The sequence below is a fragment of the Canis lupus genome, chromosome 34 (genome assembly GCF_011100685.1).
Source record: "Canis lupus familiaris isolate Mischka breed German Shepherd chromosome 34, alternate assembly UU_Cfam_GSD_1.0, whole genome shotgun sequence".
NCBI classification, from domain to species: Eukaryota; Metazoa; Chordata; class Mammalia; order Carnivora; family Canidae; genus Canis; species Canis lupus.
Window position 1 is genome coordinate 20,046,000 of NC_049255.1, and position 21,735 is coordinate 20,067,734.

The following is a 21,735-nucleotide window of genomic DNA, read 5'->3' on the forward strand; positions in this document are numbered from 1 at the left end:
TTGGAAGGTGATTGGATTCAGTGGGCTAAAATTAATCTCTGTTTCAACTTTCCCTTCTGTAGGCTTCGTAAACCCAGAACCATCATCCTCCTCGGCTTGCTTCATAAACCTTTCATTATCTTGGTTGTTGTCTCCAGAAGCATTTCTTTGAGTTTCCAAATGGTGCTCAGTTATAGATTCTCACATGGAGCTTAACTATATTAAATGAGGAGCCAAGACTCCCAACTCACAAACAAATATGCCACACACTAGTCCACAGATCTTACATGCACAGGAATACACAAGTGTGACAGACATTATCAGTAGCTTGAAAATATCCCCTCACTTTCTACACATGCTGAGGGACTTGCTCCTGTCAGGATTTGCATTTCACTGACAACCTGCTTTGGCCACTGATGGAGGATGGAAAGCCTGGAGTTAATGAATCTCCCCATCTGACAAAGAGCCCTCAACAAATAACTCACTGGAGTTGGTATATAAATACCCTTCTCTTGAGTATGGGTATAGTCAAAGAGCACAGGCCTGGGAGACAGATGTGGGTTCTAAGCCCAACCTGTACCAACTCACCATCTGACTTTAGGGATATTACTTCTCTTTCTTTCTCAGCTTCAATTTTCTCACCCTTAGAATAAAATATTTTGACCATATTAACATTACCCAGAATGTACTGGAAGAAATTTGAATTTTGAGAATGTTAATAGTTGTTATGGGGAAAGGATGAGAGAAGAAAGAAGGTTCCTGGGCTGTAAACTGTGGCCATCTTTAACTACTTCTCAGGACTGTGATGAAGTAGAAGTGGAGGGCCTCTCAGTGCCTGACTTCTAGTAGGCTTACAATAAATAGTGACTGACTTTAAATCCAAAGAAGTTAGCTCATACTCTGTGTAGAATACATCGTCATTAGGCAGGGGTTCTTAACCTGATGTCCATGCAGTCAGGGATCCCTGGGTGGCTCAGCAGTTTAGCACCTGCCTTTGGATCCTGGAGTCCCAGGATCGAGTCCCACATCGGGCACCCTGCATGGAGCCTGCTTCTCCCTCTGACTGTGTCTCTGCCTCTCTCTCTCTCTCTCTCTCTGTCTCTCATGAATAAATAAATAAAACCTTTAAAAAAATGAAGTCCATGCAGTCTCTGAAATTGTCATACAAATTGGATTCCCTGTGCTTCTGTGCCTTTTTGTGGGGTAGATTTTCTTGATTTAATTGGGTTGTTAGACTCCTTAAAAGATTAGTCTTGTCTCAAGCCATTTGTTCTTATCAGTTGTTTTAAAACATAACAGCAAGTTATTATTTCCTGGTTTTAATGATCAATCAGCAAACACTTAGTAAACATCTTATCTCCCTTTGGGGAGAACACTCTAAATCTTTGTGCAGTGGTCAATTGGGGGAATTCACTGATAATTTCTGAGACATGAATGCAAAATGTGTGAACAGCAAATGTAAGAATTCAGTTGACATAAGAAAAAAACTAATGGATTAAAAAAAATTCTGGGTTTCACAGGGAACTTTATTTTATTTGGGCAAAAATAAAGGTGTTTTGTTTTGTTTTGTTTATCTTTAATGCTGGCCAGTTTGATGCACGCTGTATGTTAGAATGGGATAGGATATTTCCTAAATGGATTAGAACAACTGGGCTATCATTGAATATTTTTCCTTTACCTTTCTCTCTCAGAACAACAGACAGACCACGGGTCTTGTATCCAAATGCTTTACCCCACTGTCAGACCATTAATTGGATCAATGTGTCCTGGTGTTTATTTGGAGAAGATGTTCACTGTATTTGCCTGTGATATCTCAACAGTTTACACAATCCTTTCTGTTTTATAAGACTTCAACAATTCTCCAGGATGTTGGGAGGCCTGTTCTCTCAAACCACATGCAGCAGAGCTCTCTTCACAAGTCAACTTCAAGAAGAAGGGAATAAAACTGGGGATGTTTCCAGCTCTAGTTTTAGTTTTATTAGTCTTTCTCTGTGAAGCCTAATCTTTGGTTGTTATTGCCAACTGTTGTGACCACATTTGAGAATGTATGCAAGGAGCTGTGTGGAGGAAGTATAGGGAGTGGGAATGAAAGGGGACAAATTGGCAGAAATGATTTCAAAAGATTCCTATGTTCCCAATTTAAGCTCACCTGATTTTGTCAGCATCAAGAGAGGCATAATTTTCTTGTTTTTAAAAAACAAATTATGCCTGAGTAGAAAATAAGTCCGTTATCATGAGTAAAAGAAAAATATGTTGTCAAGATAATTGCTATGGGAGATAGCATCCAGCTTCAGGAAACTCTTTTGCATTTCTTACAGGTAGAGAATAGTCTTTTATTAGAAAAAACTAACCAATATCATTGGTACAATGGCCTCTGCTATACTTTACCCATTAAAATTCCTAGTTCAGTAGATCTTCATATTTTTTTTTGTGAATATGAGGCCCCTTGTAATATTTTTGAAAGATTGAGGACCTTAAAATGCTAATAGCTGTACATTTAGTAACCATGAACAAGAGGAAATATAAAATAGTTTCTAGTTACCTATTGCTGCCTACCAAGCAATCAGCCAATTTAAATCTTCAAATCTGATGTTTTAAAACAACACCCTTGGTTTTCCAGCTCATAAATCAGCATTTGGGCAGGGGTTGGCAAGAGCAGCTCATCCCTGCTTCACACGATGGAGCAGAGGTGGATTGAAGACTGGGGCCAGAATCATTAATGATCTCAGGCATGCACATGTGGAGAGGTTGGTACCCACTGTCGAACCTCAGCTGCAGCTATCACCCACAAAACCTATACATGGCATCTCTACATGGGCTCTTTGTTTTCTCACGGCATGCCAATTGAGTTCCAAGAGGACCAGATATCACCTGTATTGCCTTTTATGACTGTGGCTAAGAAGTTATATAGTTCCATTTCTGCTCAGTGACAAGTGCACTCTGAATTAATGGGTACAGCATCAATGTTGCATAGTAAGAAGAATGTGTGGGATCAGAGTTATTGTTGTGGCCACTTTGAAAAATCTGATCTTCCACAAATAGCAAAAATGCTCACATTAGGTAATGCTTTTAAATGAATGTATGGATAAGCCCATCACCCCTGGTAATGATACTTCCTTGTTTAGGGATTACTAAAGATCAATGAGCATCTCTGCTCTAGAACAAATGCAGGTAAAACCCGTTCCAATAGGGGCAAAGCAGCAATTGGTTATGGCTTGAGGCCCTGATGGTGCCATGCTTCTCCCCACAGAAGATGGACCTCCTTGCCGTCAATTGAGTGAACCTTCCAGACCTCTCTGTAGTCTGGTCTTCTCCAGCCTTTCTTCTACATGTACTTTATCCCACATTTAGCCAACAGCACATTTTTTTCTTCTTAAAATACATGCCTGTTCATAAAACAAACCATCTCACAAACGAACTCCATATGCCTGTAGAAATAACAATAACATAAGCAGTTATCATGTTTGAGCAATAAATGTCAAACACCAAGCTGAGTGGTTTACAGGCATTAACTTCATTAACCATCACTGGGATAATAAGGGCAGTTTATGACATTGTCCTATTTTAAAAACTAAAGAACAACACTCCCCTGAGGATTATAATAAGTTTATCCAAAATCCTGGCTAGTGAATAAGTTATGGACAGGGTCTCATGGAAACCTTGCTTTTAATCATTATGATGCTATGGGTTCCTGTACAGGATAAACCAATCTATTTAACGTGATGCTCATTAGCTAGACCCTGTTTTTCTAGTTTCACATTGTAGCAGTTTTCCTTCACCCTCATAGAACCCATATAGCAGTCATTTAATGTTTCTTACTATACACACATATGCTTTATTCTTTGTTCGTTTGCTTAACATGTCTTTCTGCTCTCCAACTAGCAAAATAGAAATTCTCTGCCTAAATGTCATCTCCTCTAGGAAGCCTTTCCTGACTTCCTCAGATAGTTAAATAGTCTCTCCTCTTGATTTCTATGACACTCAGTACATTCCTCTACAAAAGCTCCTCTAACACCATTGAGCTTATTTGCGTGATTGTGGTTCCACCAGATAATGAGGCCAGGGACATGCTAGTCATTTGTAAAGCCTCAAAGACTAGCACAGCACTTGGTACCAAGTCATCATATATTCTGTTTGGTGGAATGTCCGTTTCCTGCTATGATGGATTAACAGATACCACACTAGTTTCTTTGTAGTAAGTAACTATAAACCTAGACAAATTATATAAAAAATCACTGTTTTCTGATGTGAGTCAAAAGCCATATGGGATTGTGATCTCTGGGAGATGAGAAACAAACGAGTCAGCCCCATGATTAGCATTGCTCTCTTTTGGAGGCATGTTTCAGACAGCAGTGCAGAAAAGAGGAGCCACCCATACCACAGCTGCCTCACAGAGCTGAAAAGCCAGAGATCAGAATTCAGGGTGACTAAGTCAGCTAGAATTTCTGGGACAGGGTAAGTGAAAGAAGATAGCTGAGTCCAAAAGAAGCTCAAAAAGTCTGCTTATGGACCCCCTTGAGATTTTAGCTGAATACTAACCTGTATATGTTCAGAGAAAAATGGAATGAAGCTGGCTGAAAACATCTACCAGAGGAAGACAACTATGGGGAGCTGGGAACTAAACAAATACCAAAGTTTGTACAGGGCTAGGGGATGACATTTTAACCCGCAGAATAGAGAGCTTTTGCATGAACATTCCAGAAACTAAATAAAACCCACAGAAAGTCAGCACCTGAGGAATAGAATTAGTCTAACCTTATGGTAACAGACATTCTAGATTGGCTCTTTAAAAGCTTCCAAACATGGGGCACCTCAGTGGTTCAGCTGGTTAAGCATTTGCCTTCAGCTCAGGTCCATCAAGCCTTGAGCAGGGAACCTGCTTCTTTCTCTCTCTCCCTCTGAACCCCACTCATACTTGCTCTCTCTCTCTCTCAAATAAGTAAATAAAATCTATAAAAAATATAAGTTTGTAAGCAGACCTTGAAAGATCTCTCTTGACCCATGAGTAATTTAAATGTCTGCTGGAATAAAACACTAAACTCTCTTTTGAAAGAAGACAAAATCCTTAAAACTGTAGTACACATAATGCCAACCATACAATCAAATTTGCTAGATATGTAAATTAGCATAAATACATGATCTGTAATCAAAAGAAAAAAATCAGAAACACGGAAACAAGAAATGAGAAAGATTATGAAATTTGCAAACAAGAACTTAAAAACAGATATAATTCTAATAAATAATTTAAAGGAAAATGTTAACATAAGGAATAGGGAGCTTTAAGAAAGAAAGGAAAACTTAAGATAGAAAGAAATGAAAATTCTAGAACTAAAAAATACAATATTTGAAGTGAAGAAATCATGGGATTTAGCATCAGATTAAATAATGCGTAAGAAAGGTCGATGAACTCAAAGGCAGAACAACAGAGATTATATAAATGGAAGCACAGAGAGAGAATATGCTGGAAGAAAATGGACAGAATTTCAAAGAAAAATTGTCTTGTGGTATAATACCAAGGAATCCTGGGTAGGCATAATTTGAGTACCATGAAGAGACAACAGAGAGACAATATTTACAGAAGTAATGATTGAAAAAATTTTAATGACACGAAAAAGATAAGCTCACAGATGTAAGAAGCTCAGAATACTTCAAGCAGGATAATCACATACACACACATCCCACCTCACACTGTATTCTGATGGCATTATTGTACACCAAGATGTGTTAAACAAATGATTAAAAAGAATCTTAAAAGCAGCTGCAGTGTGGGTGGGATGTGGGAGCAAGATATATTACAGAAAGACAAAAGAATAACTATAAAAATGACCACTGGTTTCTCAATTCAAAGCAGAGAAAATTGAAACATCCTTAATACACTGGGAAAAGAATATCAATCTAGAAACCCATATCCAAAGAAAATATTTTTTAAAGGAAGGCAAAATAAAAACCAATGAGAGTTGAGAGGATTTGCCACTAGCTCTCTTGCACTAGGAGAACTGTTAAGGAAAGTTCTCCAGGCCAGCGGAAAATGATACTAGATAAAATGTGTCTGTATGCCTGTGATCTGTGTACGTAAATTATACCTCATTACAAAAAAAGTCTTGCTTCTCAGGCTGCCCTTTAGATTTCAGCACTCAGTCAACTCACCTTTAAAGAGAATTGGTATTTTTTTTAAAGATTTTATTTATTCATTCATGAGAGAGAGAGAGAGAGAGAGAGGCAGAGACACAGGCAGAGGGAGAAGCAGGCTCCATGCAGGGAGCCCGATGCGGGACTCGATCCCGGGACTCCAGAATCATGCCCTGGGCTGAAGGCAGGTGTTAAACCGCTGAGCCACCCAAGGATCCCCAGAGCTGGTATTTTTCAAGTGGGTTCTTGGCTGGCTGGCAAGACCAAGGCCCTATCTGTCTTCTCCACAAGCCTTCCTTGAATTCTGCTCCTTTCAAAAAGATAAGACAGTAACAAATGCTGGTGAAGATGTGGAGAAAAGGGAGTTCCTTTTGCACTTTTGCTGGGAACATAAACTGATACAGCCATTATGAAACCAGTGTGGAGCTTCCCCAAGAAATTAGAAGTAGAGCTATCATATCAATCCCACTTCTGAGTATATTTCCAAAGGGAACAAAATTGTTATCTTGAAGAGATATTTGCACCCTGTGTTCATTGCAGGATTATTTGTAATAGTGAAGGTATGAACTACTCAGTGTCTGTCAACAGGGAAATGGGTAAAGAACATGGGATATTCACACAAGGGAATGTTATTCAGCCTTAAAAAAAGGAGGAAATCCTGCCATTTGGGATAATGTGGATGAAGTGGAGGAGGGCATTATGCTAAGTGAAATAAGCCAGCCAGGGACTAATGAACTTGATGGTAGGGAAAGTCTTTCCCAGTATATATGTATATCGAGTCATTACCTTGTACACTTTAAATATCTCACAATTGTACTTGTCAATTACACTTTGATTAAGCTGAAAAATAATTCTGCTCCTTTCTCCCTACGAAAGCTTCTCACCCCGGGAGAATGAACAGGGCACCCACTCAGAGGCTGGTGGTGATTTCAGCAGTTTGAGGAACTTTTATTAAAGAAAAGAAGTTTTTCTTTTGTGTCTCAGGATGAGTCTGCTGAAGATCTAGAAAGCTATGGCCCAGATCTGCCCTTTAGCTTGGAGTTTCTCAGCAAACCAGTTCCTTTCTCACCTTCTTTACGAAAAGATTAGAGGATTGAAAGCCAGAGCAAATGTGTCTCTGTCAGGCTTGTCAGCACTTCACCTAGTCTGTGCCTTGCTGAGGGCAGTAAGTCACCGCCTGCGCCTTCAACACCATCAGCCCAAAGGCACCATGAGTTAATTGTACAGGGTTTTAGCTTATTGTTGGTAAAGTGATTCCATCAAGAGTCTTTTATCTTTTTTTTTAATTTTTATTTATTTATGATAGTCACAGAGAGAGAGAGAGAGAGAGAGGCAGAGACACAGGCAGAGGGAGAAGCAGGCTCCATGCACCAGGAGCCTGACGTGGGACTCGATCCCAGGTCTCCAGGATCGCGCCCTGGACCAAAGGCAGGCGCTAAACCGCTGTGCCACCCAGGGATCCCAAGAGTCTTTTATCTTTATAGTGAACATTCTACTTTTGTACAATGGGGGTCACTGTGGTGTATGTATATTAAGGAGGGAGGGACTTGGAATATTTGAAATTTCTTTTGCAGACGGTGTTATGGATGTTTGACATGTCATTAGAGGAGGGCACCTGAGTGGCTCAGTGATCGAGCATCTCTGCCTTTGACTCAGGTCCTGATCCCAGGGTCCTGGGATTGAGTCTCGCATCGGGTTCCCCACAGGGAGCTTACTTCTTCCTCTGCCTATATCTCTGCCTCTGTGTCAAATCAATCAATCAATCAATCAATCAATCATAAAAAAAAAAGAAATGTCATTAGAGAAGTGATGCTAGGAAGAAATTCACCTTCCTGGGCAGCCTGCATGGCTCGGCGGTTTAGCACCACCTTGGGCCCGGGGAGTAGTCCTGGAGGTCTGGCATCGAGTCCCGCGTGTAGGGTTCCCTGCGTAGAGCCTGCTTCTCCCTCTGCCTGTGTCTCTGCCTCTCTCTCTCTCTCTTTGTGTGTCTCTCATGAATAAATAAAATCTAAAAAAAAAAAAAATAGAAAAAAGAAATTCACCAATTCACCTTCCCTTTTCTTCACAAATCTTTTTTTTTTTTTTTTTGAGATTTTATTTATTCATGAGAGACACACACAGAGGAAGAGAGGAGATTTCTTAATCATAGTCCAGCTGCCTTCTCGGGTGGTTCATCTGATTCTGGGCCACAATAAGTTATATTTGCTCCTAAACTTGGTGCCCTCTCACTGGGCCATCGTAACATAATGCTCTTCCCCTGGCCCTTAAGGCTTGGCCATCCTTTCATTGGCTTCTCCATAGCTCCTCTACCCAGCACAGAATAGGAGAATTCCTTTAAGTGTGACAGCCAAGGTACAAACAACAGATCACAGTTCAATTCCACACATTTTCTGTAGGAAAGGGGCAGCCTCCTTTGTCGGCCCCATCCTCTCAATGGCCCATCTCTAATCTCAAAAGGAATTAATTCAGGGTGTGTTCCTTTGAATGCTTTGCAAAACGGAGTGAAGTTGAGAGGCTGTGATGCCCAGATTTCACCAATTTATAAATCCAGAAAGATATGGAAGTGATCGCAGGTTCTGGGAGGGCAAATGGCTTGCTGAAGATCATCTAGCAATCTAGGGCAAAAATTCTTTCCGTTGCTCCTATAGTGTCTCTTCTTTCCCCATTAAGTTTCAGAGTAAAGAAGCAATGATTCTGTTGGGAGACTGTCTCTCAGGTAAGGTTTAGATTGAAAGAGGAGAGAATGACCTGCTCTCTGCTTGAAAAGGCTCTATTTCTCAAGGGAAGACCCTACATCTGTGTATTCCTGAAGTTTCATTCTTTTGAGGACGTTTAAGTGCATGCTGCTTACGAGCAACCCTTGGTTTTCCCTTGGAAATATTTTTGCTGGGCTCCTTTATCTTTGCTTTGAAGTATGGTTCTCCTATATGCAGTTAAACCTGAAAGAGTTAGTTGATGGAATTTCTAAATGTTCTTTTCCAAGTGTTTTCTACTTCTGAGCTCTCATCTAGTGAGGGTGGAGATGTGGAAATGAGAAAACCCAGTCTTGGGAGCCTCACTGCATTCCTTTAAAAAGGAGAATCAGCACAACTTTTGATGAGCATGTCACAAGGTTTAATTCCCCCTTAGAATGTCAGTGAAAGGTAGTGTAATGAGTATACATCAAGCCTGCAGCCTTTCTCACAAGGAAATTTCAAGAGGGTCCACCTGCTTCTTAAAGGAAGTGGCATTTTGCTATAGGGCCAAACACACCTCTTGGCATTCTGTGAACCTTTTCTAAAGGGAAGAGAGATATGGCTCATCTCAGCAGCAGATCTGTTGCAGGCAGTAAGAGGCCAGTGGGGACTTGGAGTATTGCCCATTACAGTATCATTATTATTGTTGTCATTATTATGATCATCTTTCAGATTCATTTAATGGTAACAACAGAGCCGGGCCCCAAGAAGAGCCCCAAAAAAGATGTAATCCCTGCCCAGAGGCCTCATTTTGGAGCTGGATGTTTTTCCAATAACTCAATCTCCCAGTCCTCTGGTGCCTGTTGTGGCTACGTGTCTGTGTGCTCTGACCAGCCTGGCCACACGAATGTCCATAAGCTATGCACACAGAGGAGTCATCATAAACACAGAGGAATTGTCTCGTTCACATGCACTTCATCACCACTCTTGATAAACCAGAGCTTCTTTGCAAGAGAACATGAGAGATGTATTGACATAATTCTGTGAATACTGCTATCTTCTCAAACAGGATTCAGAGAACCTAACAGGTGCCTGATGTTGGAAGTGACCTCACAGAGCCAACGATATAGTGCTCCAATTTGCCCTTCAAGCATCCTTCTCGCCTGTTCCTAAACACTCCTGATGTTAAAGAATTCAGCACCTCATAAAGCAGTCCATTCCATTCTTAAACAACTCTGCCAGAAAGTTCCTTCTTTCATTAGTGCCTTAGGTGTCTGCTTAGTCACTTTCTTTCTCCTTTTATAGAGCAGTATTCTCTAATCCATACAGATTCTTCCTTTCTTTGTTCATGGCTCTGCCCTCTCTGGAGTGCTCCCTAGCACTGGGGGCCTTTCTTATTGCCTCTGGCTTTTCTATGGTTGGCATCACCTGGGGCTCTTGCTTCATTAAATGGGCTGATGCTTAGTAAGTTTCCTCAAAACCTAGTGGCTTAAAACAAAAACAAATCATTATTTGTTATGACTCTGAGCATTGGTCAGGAAATTGCTCTCCTGATTTCTCTTGGTCCCCAGTGTGCATTTAGGTGGGAAGCTGGGATGCATGGAAAGGGGCAAGATGACCCCACTCTCATGTCCAGCAGTAAGTGCTGATGGTTGCCTGGGATTCCGTTGCTTTCCTTCACATGCCCATCCTTTCTTTATTGGACTAAACTGGCATTCCTCATGGTGGCCACCAGGCAGTTTTCCAAGGGGGTGGAAAGGAAGCTGCAGGGTCTCTTAAGGTCTAATTTTGAAAACAGTGCATTGTTTCTGCCACATTCCTATTGGACACAGCAAATCACAAAGCCCATCAGACTCAGGTTAGGGAAATAGACTCTATCTCTTGATGGGGTGTGGCTGGTTCTTCTGTCTAGCAACAGCCTGTCTACTTGATTGTAGAGAAGGTCCATAGAGACAATAGAAGGTACAGATGGGCACGAGGGCATCCCCCCTTTCTTGGCATTGTTTCATTTTCTCAAGACCAGTATCTCTAGGTGTATGGTAACATATAACCTCCTTTTCTAAAGACTTCTGATGATTTTGGAAGAGAATTATACAAAGGAAGAAAGTATAATCGAAGCAAATGTGAATATTGCCTTAAATCTAAAAAAAAAAAAAATGAAGGGACTCATTATGTCAAGATCCTCTGTGGCCACTTTTGAGCTTTCAGCCTAGATCCTCCATCTTCAGATTTGGCCATTTCCTCCTCTCTCATATCAGGTGTCTCATTGTTCAAGGGTCTCTATCCAAATTTCTACCTCAACCCCACTTCCTTCTATGAAAAGTTATCTTTTCATGAAGGAAGAATTTTTTCTTCCTAGAGCCTTTGCTCTTTCCTGATATAAAATGACTTAAGTTTTAAAAGAAAAAAAAATGACTTAAGTTTTAATTATGTACTCTCAGCCCTCATAATGTTGGTCATGAATCAAATTTCATAGACAGGTGGGCACAGTATAGGTGCTGGATCCCCAAAGGAAGCTGAACATGGAGTTGCTTTTTGAGGGTTCCCTTTCTCTATTCTCTTGTAAATGCTGAGGCTGAAAGTTCCTCTTAACAGGCACCTAGTAAGATGGGAAAAGCTCCCAAGGCAAACATAAATTGTGTGTGTGTGTGCATGTGTGTGTCTATGCAGGTATGTGTGAGTGTGTTTGTGAGGGTCCTGGGGACGGTTCAGATAAAATGGGCTTTACTCAATTAAAAATAGAATCAACTACTCATTTAAAAATGGAGTCAGTGGAACCCCATTATAAAATGAGAAGTATTTTATTTCTCTTCTGCTCAGTATTGATCTCTGCCAGAATCATGTCAATTCAGTGGTTTCCACTCTCACCCCCAACCAAGCGAACACACCCATATCTTCTGAAGGGATATCCACTTGTCAGTGGTGATTCTTCCCTGAGGACACACAGAAAAAATCTAATTCATCTTTTATGAAAGGATTTCATGTATTTCAAGATAATTACCATGTCTTTCACGAACCTATTCTCTTAGATAAACATTCAGGCTGGCTTAATAAAATGTTGCTTGGGGGCGCCTGAGTATGTCAGTTGGTTAAGCTTTTGACTGTTGGTTTCTGCTCAGGTCATGATCTCTACGTTGTGAGATGAAGCCCCCAGTCAGGCTTTGTGCTCAGCCCAGAGTCTGCTTGAGATTCTCTCTCCTTCTCCCTCTGCCCCTTTTGCTTGTGCACTCTCTCTGAAATAGATACATAAATCTTAAAAAAAAAAAAAAAAGTTACCTGACAAATGTCACTTGGCAAAAAAGATAGGAAAAACATTCACACTCACACCTATTATTTTTATTCTAGATATTTCAGTTGTGCACCCAACAGAATTCCAAATGGTTGGACATAGAATATGGATAACATATGGGATCATTAACATAAAATGTTAAGTCATTACTCTGCTTCTATTTCTTTTCTTTTGTGTCTAGTACATAAGTCAAAAGGGACAAGGAGTAAAGATTATGGAAACAGGTCCTATGTTTAATAATGATTTTCCCTAACTAGACAAGTCCCTACCAAACCATTTAGTAAATATTTATTAATCCTCAGTAATATTTAGTAGTAACCGATTCTGTATCAGTCACTATATATCAGACATCTAGAAAACCCTTGGTAAAGTTCTTTTGGGTAAAAACTATACAACTTTGTGAGGTAGAAATTATCCTCATTTTCTAGACAAGGACATTAGAATTGGGAAGGTAAAGTGAGTGGATCAAATTGTTACAATTAGAAAAGTACCTTCCAAACATGGGAATACAAAAATCTGTTTATAAGTATGAGCATCTGAGCTTGGGATTCGGCCTCTTGCTGGGATTAGACTCAATAGGAGTAAAAAATGGAAGCAGGGAGGTATTTTTCTTCCTTTCTCTGGAGGAAAACCAATGTAGGATGGAACAACAATAGGCCAAGTCCTTCCAGGAGAGCTGAGGAATGTAAAGAACTATCAGAATTCTTCCACACAAAAGGGAGAATCATTCTCCAGGTTTAGCCTGATTTCAAAGTCAAGAAAGCATGAGATTGGTTTCCTTTCACCCCAGTCTTGGCACTTGAACTGACTCCGGCAGGGAGAAAATTTAGATCAGTTCTTAGTCTTAAGAAGCTCATCATTGGCAGGTTGTTACAAAGATCCATTCAAGAAATTCAGCTTTACTTCTTGGCTTATGCTTGTACTGACAGCTTGCAGGTGCACCAATCCCTCCTCGAAATCTCATGAGATTATTTATGTAAACTCTCTAAGCCTCAGTTTCCCCATCTGTTTCATGATACTGATGATACTGTTTGGGGGGCACCATAAGGACTATATGATACCACTTAAGTGATTTGCCAAACACAGTACCTAACACCTCACTAGAACCCAATACTTGTCTCATACCATCACATTTAGGAGAATTGAAATACTTTTTTAAAAATTACACATTTTGTGTGAGAGAAGCTTGACAAGGAGAGGAAATTATTTGTTATTAACATTTTCTCCAATCAGATTCTAAGTTCTATAACGTATTTATTCCAAAATTGGTGGGAAGAAGCTCAAACGAGACAGCGCATAGGAAAGCTTTTGCAAACTCATAAGTAGCACCCCACCCTCCTCCCTGCCACATAGGAGGGACCACCTTAGGCCTGAGAGGGTCTGCTCACTGGCTTTGCAGCAAGGGTGCTGGTGTCCTGAGGCCAGCATCACTGCATGGAAGAGGCCTTCATTACCAACCCTACATGCCTGCTGCTGATGACCACAAGTGAAATGGTGGTGAAGGGGTTTTCCATTGTTGTGCCTTCTTCTAACACCAATTTGTGTAACCTGTGGCAGCTCTGTTTCCAGGACCCTGAGTCCCAGAGGCTGGTAATAGACAAGATCACTCCAGTGAACCTCTGCTCATCTCTAGCCAGGGGGACTCTGACTTCCCAAGAGAAGACAAATGATTGTTAAGCCTATGGAGAGGGGAGGGAGACATGTTTCATTAACAACTCAGAGCTGATGACAGAGGGCTGGTCAGAAAGGAAGGATGCAAATGGCATTGCTGCCCCTTTAGCTCCTACCACTCTAATCGCTTCCGGGCACTGTCTTGGGGAAAGATGATGACGATCTATCTCATCAAAGACCATTCTGAAGCTGTTTTTAGGGGCGCTTCTGGGAGGAGCAGAGGCAAATCTGCCAGAGCTTTCTGATACCACCAACTCGATTGAGTGCACCTTCTTGACTGGAGCCCTGAGGCAGAAGCCACTTCTAAATTGATTCATTACAGCTTTTCCTTTCTCAAAAGAACAAAACAAAAAACCCCAAACCACATACACATTTATTTATTTATTTTTCTACCTATTATTCTTCTAGGACACTAAGTAATTCCCAAACCTCAATGTTATCAAAATTACCTGAAAAACCTGTAAATGTGCAGAAACCACTCCCTCCACCATCACTACCACCACATCTCATAGACTCAAGGGGTTCAGGGGATCTGTGTTTTAACCAATTTCCCAGGTGATTTTATGTAGATGATTCTTGCATCACACTTCAAGATACCCTATTCTGGGGGTTAGAAATTCAATACAGAAACTATTTCATAGAGTGTTCAGACCAGAAGAGACTTCAAGAACAACTTTTCAATCTAGAAATGAAAGAGCGTCATATTGTCCGTAAAGGCACAGATTCTAGCAAACTGTTAGAGTTCAAATCCTGGCTCTGCCTTTTACAAGCTGTCTGATTTCGGGCAAGTTACTTAAACTCTCTATGCTACAGTTTTTCCATCTATGAAATGGAGATAATACAAAATAGGATGATATCTACAACACAAAAAGCTCTGGGTGTTTTAAATAAATTAATATAGGGAAACCATCAAGAAAGTGCCTACTAGCACATAGTAAGCATTTGATAAATATCACTTGCATCATTCAGGATTCCAAGAAGCAGAATTGCTTCATGTGGTATAGAATGAGAAATATATTACAAGGATTGGACTGTACACAATTGTGGAGGCTAATAATGTTGGCCACTTGAGTCTATAATTTCTGTATTTAGTGTTGGGCCTAAAGTCAGCAGGACTAGAAATATAGAGGGAAATAGACACAAAGTAGAGATACGAAGAACAGACTAGAACCTACAATAATTAGCTGGAACAGTATCCGTCCCTCACCCCTTTCAATCTCAATGATGCTGCTGACTTACAATAAAGGCATCAGGATGAACTGGCTCCCCCAGACCCCAGTGTAGCACCTGCACATGGCCCATGACTCAGAGAAGTTGAAGGAGGGGATCTTGTAGGAGCTGGATGAGCTGAAGGACCAACTGTACCCCATAGCAATCAAGTAAGCTTTTAGACTGGTGACAACAGTGCCAGCCCTCACTGACTTTCAGAGTGCAAAATTATTAAATGGCTCTCCTTCATGTCCCTCTTCCAAAGCTCACATGACCCTAACTTGGAACACTGGCTTGTGGCCAACTCTAACTTGAAACCATACAGAAAAGAGAATTCTAGGATCCATAGTTCCAGTTTAGCTAAGCTGATATATTACAAGACCACCACATTATTAGTTTTTCTTACTACTCATCAGAAAACTGCTACAGAGATGGAAAGTAATTTATTCAAAGTCACACAGCAAATTTGTAGGAGAAGATTTACAAGGGCTTGGATCTATTCTTTTCTATTTATGCATTTAAGCCTCTTAGTTATCACAATGATCTTAAGAGGCTGTTCATTTGAATGGTTTCTGGACCTATAGACAGAAGGCCCAAGGGGTGATGGATCTAATTCAATAATACATTAACAAAGGGCCTGATAGGTATCAGGTACTTTGTCCCTTGGAGAAGAGCCCTTACCCTCAAATTGCTCACAGAAAAGACAAGTGTGTCAGTAAGTACAATAAAGGCTAGAGAGAACAGGTTTCCAGAAACAACAGATAGAGCCGATGAAAAATGGGTTATCAAGATAACTTTGGGGCATTTTGCCTAGTAGCCAGAATTCATCACATCTAACCCTTACCTCTCCACTCTTATCCCTAGGTACTCTGCCCCATTGAAGCAGGATATATGGTTTTTCTGGAACTGAGGGGCTTTCCCAGATGCAGGACTTCCAGGGCTAAAACTGTAAAGTATCTGGAAAACTGAGGTAAGTTGGTCACCTCAAGGCCTAACCAAATAGAGTGACTTGCTGAAGGGAAACAGCAAGCAAGTAAGCAAAGCCAGCTAAGTATAGTATAATATTCTCTTGGCTATTATGGTGGACTTAAAAAAAAAAAAAGGCACCAACCCTGCAGCTCTCAGCCTAAGAAGCCCAAGAACCACTCACAAACAATAAACAAACGAATCAAAGAAGGCACCAGGGCTCTCCAGTCGACCTTTAACCTTCCTCAAATGTTCCTGAACTTCTCTTCCACTTGGCTTCCCAAATTCTCTTACCTCTTGTTTGTTCTCCCCACAGGTACCAAAGACCGTTGGACTTGGTTTATGTTGGGTCTCTGTGGCTTTTACTCTGGGTCTTTCACTGTTGCCTTCCTGATTCTTCCCAATTAAGAACTATGAGAGGACACTCACACCCAAAGCACCCAGCACCGCCAAGATAGAAAGACCTTGAGCAGAAAAGAAGGTACCGGAGTTCATGTTTGGTTGTCAGTGCTGAGATGGTCACTTAAATTCTCCAGCTCTTTGGAAGGAAAGTTTTAAATAATCAGGGGTGCCTCTCAAGACCTTCAGCTTTCACTATACAAACATCATTTTAGATGAATCACCTTCCGGATCTACCAACCAGGGTCTTTGTTTGGCTTGCACAACTAAAATTAGCAGCCCATTCATAATCCATAATGGCTGGGGAATTATCTCATACACATGGGACAAAGGAGAGGGATCCGAAGAGGGGCCTCTTCCCTAAGTCTCATCCACGAGATTCTTCTCGTTAAAGAGGCACTCTCAAGCGTCCAATTTACCGCAATTATAGCAATCAAAAAAGCATTCATCCTCCTTCCGCACCTGACGAGCCAGCTCATGCATTTTCCCCAACAGTGGTGGGGAGGATGCTAATGTAGCTCCCATCCCCCTGGCTCCAGCTATAGCCATCACTACCACCCCTACTCCTACCCTCACAGCTGGAGTTGGTTCACAGATCAAGGGGCTCAGTCATGTCGATGCCACATGATAGACCTGTAGCTGCCCAGACCCACATGGGCTCACTGGTTCTCCAGGGAGAGAGGGCAATTAGCTTTTGGATATTGGCTTTAATATCTCTACCTCCAAAGGCTGGATGGAAGAGAAGTGATTATAGACAACCTCTTCCATTCTGTAAGTTTCTAAAGCTGATAAAGGAGTTCCTGCTGTGAAAACAGGTGCAGGTATAGCACCATGGAGAAGCTAGGGCTTGTCTGATTGCTTCATTGTGCCAGCTTTCATGGCATTTGAATGGGCGCTTTGTGAGCACACAGTCTCCCCAGATTGCAGGGAACGGCTGCTGCTGGTGGTGGGTGGGGGTCTGTTGATTAACGGCCCATTAACACAGCGCAAATAACTCTCAACTTCCTCTTCTCACCTGCTTCTTTGTTTTCATCTAATGGCTCTTGGGAGATCTGAAAATATTATTTAATTATTCCAACCCCCATGCTGCTGCTACTATGACTCCTTCCAGAGCATGCCTTCCCCAGTAAGACATGTAAACATTCTTATGAACCGCTCCAGGCTTACCAATGGATGTAAGAAGTCTGCAGCCACTCCAGTCAGGCTGGTATTGACTCATCTACCGGCACTGCCTCTGTGCTCCTCCCCCTGAAGCCCTGGCTGTCCCACCTGTGAGCTGCTTCTGTCCTCCCTCAGGCCACTGACACAGTTCTTAGGTTATTACTCCTCTTATTTCCCTCAGTCCCTGCCAAGAGTCTTTGGAAAACAACATGCAGGTCTTTGTTTGTTGTTATTAAGGATGATCAGTGAGCCCAATGGAACATTTTCTTAACCTTTTCTCAGCCTCCCCATCTTTAAATGGGGACAATGGGGATAACAAGATCTCCAAAGTGTAATTATGATTCCGCAATGAGTTAGCATTTGGAGAATACCTAATGTTCACTAGAGTATGTGCTCAATTAAAGGATATTATTTCATTACTGTTTCTGTCTTGTCAATTGTTATTTTTAATAACTTCCTCTGGAATGTCTTGCTATCTCTCAATCTGACAATGTGTTCCTAGAGCTGGACACTTCCTGATTTTCTATTTGTCCACACAATTTACCAGGAGTCTAGAATATAGAAAGAGCGGGGAGCATCAGACTGGAGTCCTGACGTTGCCAATTATACCACATTCCTCTCTCTGGTTGTCTTTTTTTGTTTAAGATTTTATTTATTCATTAATTCATGAGAGACACACACACACAGAGAGAGAGAGAGAGAGAGAAAGAGAGGCACAGACGCAGGGAGAAACAGGCTCCATGCAGAGAGCCTGACGTGGGACTGGATCCTAGGTCTCCAGGATCACACCCCAGGCTGAAAGCAGCGCTAAACCGCTGAGCCACCCAGGTTGCCCTCTCTGGTTGTCTTTCAATTGTCCAAAAAAGGACTGTGCCCTTACTTTTCTCTCTCTTCCTTAAATACCTGCCTCTTACCTTGACTCTACCTATTGCAATTCCTCTCCTCCTCCAGGCTCAAACCAAATGGCCACCTTCTATGAATCCCTCTGCTGGTTGCTCCAGCCTACACCAGCCTTTTCTCCCAGATTGCTAATCTCTTCATGGTTGCACCACAAAGCCTAGTAAATAATTGCTTTTTAAAAGCCTCATATTAACATAGGAAAAAATGCAATCTTCTTTATCTTTTTGCAAAACTTTTTTGCTGCTATGCCTTCTACATTTATGCAGCACTGTAGGGCAGAGGTTGACAATCAATGGCCCCTGTTTTCTCTTTTTGTCTGGCCTAGAGCTAAGAAATTTTTTTGCATATTAAATGGTTGAAAAAATCAAAATAAGAATAATATTTCATGACACATGAAAATTATATGAAGTTTAAATTCCATCATCAGGGATCCCTGGGTGGCTCAGCAGTTTGGCACCTGCCTTTGGCCCAGGGCGCAATCCTGGAGACCCGGGATCGAATCCCACGTCGGGCTCCCAGTGCCTGGAGCCTGCTTCTCCCTCTGCCTATGTCTCTGCCTCTCTCTCTCTCTCTCTCTCTCTCTCTCTCTCTCTGTGTGACTATCATAAATTTAAAAAAAAATAAAAAAATAAAAAATAAATTCCATCATCTATAAACAAAGTTCTATCAGAACATAGCCATACCTATTTTTTTATGTATTGTCTACAATTGCCTTCACAGTACAATGGTGGGCTTGAGTAGCTGCAAGAAATTGCATGACCCACAAAGTTTGAATTATTTATTATCTGCCCCTTTACAGAAAAAGGTTGCTGACCCTTGCTTTAAAGTGTAAAAAACCCTTTACATTTGTACATTCATTTGGTTCTCATAGTAGGCCTATGGTAACATTTCCATTTTCAGAAGCTCAGAAAAGTAAAGACATGTGTCCAAGCCTGTATATCTTCAAAATGGCAGAGCTGGTAGTGTCCAACCCACTATCCTGACCACACCTACATGTACACTGCTCTTCAAGCCAGACATCATGGAGGTAACTCCTTTGCTTGCAATCCATTCTCTATCATATGTCTCATCTCACTTGACATCTCTGAGGAGCTCCCTCAGGAAATCTGGGTGTGTGGAAATGTAAGCCTGCATCAGGGACTCCCCAGATTCCCTGAAATGAGGTGTAATTGTTAGCAAATGAAACTCATGGATAACCAGTAAATGGCCTCTGTTCTTGGATGGTGCTGGAACTGGGTGAGCTGTATCCTGCCAACAGTAACTTCTTCCTTGGCTGACTCTGGTAAGCTTTAATTAGGGGGAGGTGACATGTTGCTGGTGATTCCCAATTGCCAGCCAAATGTACAAATGAGCATCAGCTTTGGGGGAACAGTTGGAGATCCTGGCCCCCATCCAAGCCATTCTCAGGCAGCTGACTGCCTGCCCAACCCTCTCCCCAAATCTCCTGCTGTCTTCTCTCTTCTCCAGAACTCCTATGGTGGGTGCTCACTGGCTGTCTCTAGTATCTCCCTCACTGGTCCTTAGGTTCGGGCCATACTCTTTCCTTAGGGATCTATTTTATACTTCCCAGGATCTGGGTGATTTAGGGTGAATTACTTGCCCTCACTGAACTCATCTGTTGAATGGGGATAATGCCTTTACTTTCAGCATCATTGATATGACCACACGTGATAATTTCTATAAAGTGCACTCAGCATGGTGCCCAGTATAATGGCCAGACTCAGTAAGTGCTAGCACAGTAGTGATGTCTTCATTTGGAGTTGCAGCAAATGCAGGCACAAGCCTTTTCTTAGGAGTCTGTTTCTTCTCCCAGCAGCTTTCTAACATGGGTATAACCCTCCCTCTATCCTTGCTCTCCAGTTCTCAAGCTCCCCCAAATTTTCTCATAGCTCACTTGTCAGGAAAGCCAGGAATGTCTATTGATATGACTCCTGCCCTTGAGAGGGGTAGTGGTTCTGAACCAGAGCTGAAATCTCTCATTGGGAATGCCAGGTTCCATAGGATGCCCTCCTTGGCCACAGGGGCCACTGACCAGATCTTGCTGCCTCCCACAAACCAGGATTCCCAGGTTCTCATTGGGAAGTTCCAACTCATGGCTTTATGGAGTGGCTATGAGTGGAGTCAAAACTATTCACTACCTCTGTGGAGACTTCCATTTGGGTAATGGTAGTGTGTTAGAATTCTCAAACAAAACAAAACAAAACAAAACAAAACAAAACAAACAAACAAAACAAAACAAAAAACCCACCACAGAATAAGACTGTATATATGTACATATAGAGTGAGTAAAACCTATTTATTATAAGGAATTGGCTCGCACAGTTATGAAGGCCAGTTAGTCCAAATTCTAGAGTGTGGACCAGCAGGTTCAAGACCTGGGAGAGCTGATGGTACAGATGAACTCTGAAGGTAGTTTGATAGATATTTCCCTCTTGCTACAGGATACTGATCTTTTTGTGCTATATAGATTTTCAACTGATTGGGTGAGACCCACCCATAACGAAGAACAATCTGCTCACTCAAAGTTCACTGATTAAATGTTAAACTCATCCCAAAACACCTGTCAAGTTGACATAAAATTAACTATCACAGATAGCATGCATGTGTGCATACTTTACTCTTTCTATTGTCTTTCTCAGACAACTCCTATTTTGTTTCTCTTTTTAAACAAATGTATTTTAGGAGGTAAAGCAGTCGGAGAGCCATGTGATGTTATTTCTCTCTTCAGAGTGGTTGAATAAAAGTAATACACCCTCTTGAGAGGGGGGTGGAGGGTAAAACTGTCTTTGCTGCAGAAAACATTTTTCAGTCCACATTCTTATTGGTGTGGGCCAGTAGTCAACTGGTCTAATGCCCTCACTTTTCAGAGAGGGAAACTGAAGTTTGGATACAAGAGGAAGTTTGGCCAAGGTTATCTCATATGTACATCTGCTGGTGATCCAGACAGCTGAGTAGGCATACTGGAGCCCGGTCCAGGGTTTTCCCACTACTTACCTAAGGTTTGTAGAGTTGACATGGAATGAAGCCAAAATTTGAGCAGTTACTTTAAGTAGGTTTGGATTCTTTCAATCAAGGGTCTATAAGGAAAATTTGTGAAAGCCTTTAATATTTGATAGTTAGCTCATCCACCTAGGTTATCTCTGACTCTCCTCGTCTTTGGGCTATTTTACAACTCTGTGCAGATAGAAATTAAGTTGTAGAAAATGGACAGTAATTCAAATAATTCCTGCCCACAGAAATGCAAATTGAGCCTAATGGGATGCAATTGATTTTTATGAGCACTTTTTCATATTTTTATAAATTCATTTCAGCTTTCCATACTTGACTAAAAATATGTGACCCTTTGAGTTTGTTTTT

At 41.4% G+C, this 21,735-nt stretch overlaps 1 protein-coding gene across 14 annotated transcripts in view; it reads left to right on the forward strand.

The window, feature by feature from the left end:
• RTP4 (receptor transporter protein 4) overlaps positions 1-21,735 on the forward strand; it is a 114,329-nt gene that overhangs the window by 34,883 nt on the left and 57,711 nt on the right. For 9 of the 14 annotated variants that reach the window (XR_005383863.1, XR_005383867.1, XR_005383868.1 and 6 more), the window contains exons 2-3: positions 15,817-15,922; positions 16,235-16,399. Coding sequence is in view for 1 of the 14 variants with exons in the window: in XM_038583664.1 (XP_038439592.1) it covers positions 15,817-15,862 (46 nt within the window). In the remaining 13 variants the exon portion in view is untranslated. Of the gene's footprint in view, positions 1-15,816; positions 15,923-16,234; positions 17,898-19,278; positions 19,297-21,735 lie in introns of those variants that run through there. The other 5 variants (XR_005383874.1, XM_038583664.1, XR_005383873.1 and 2 more) reach the window with 4 other exon arrangements.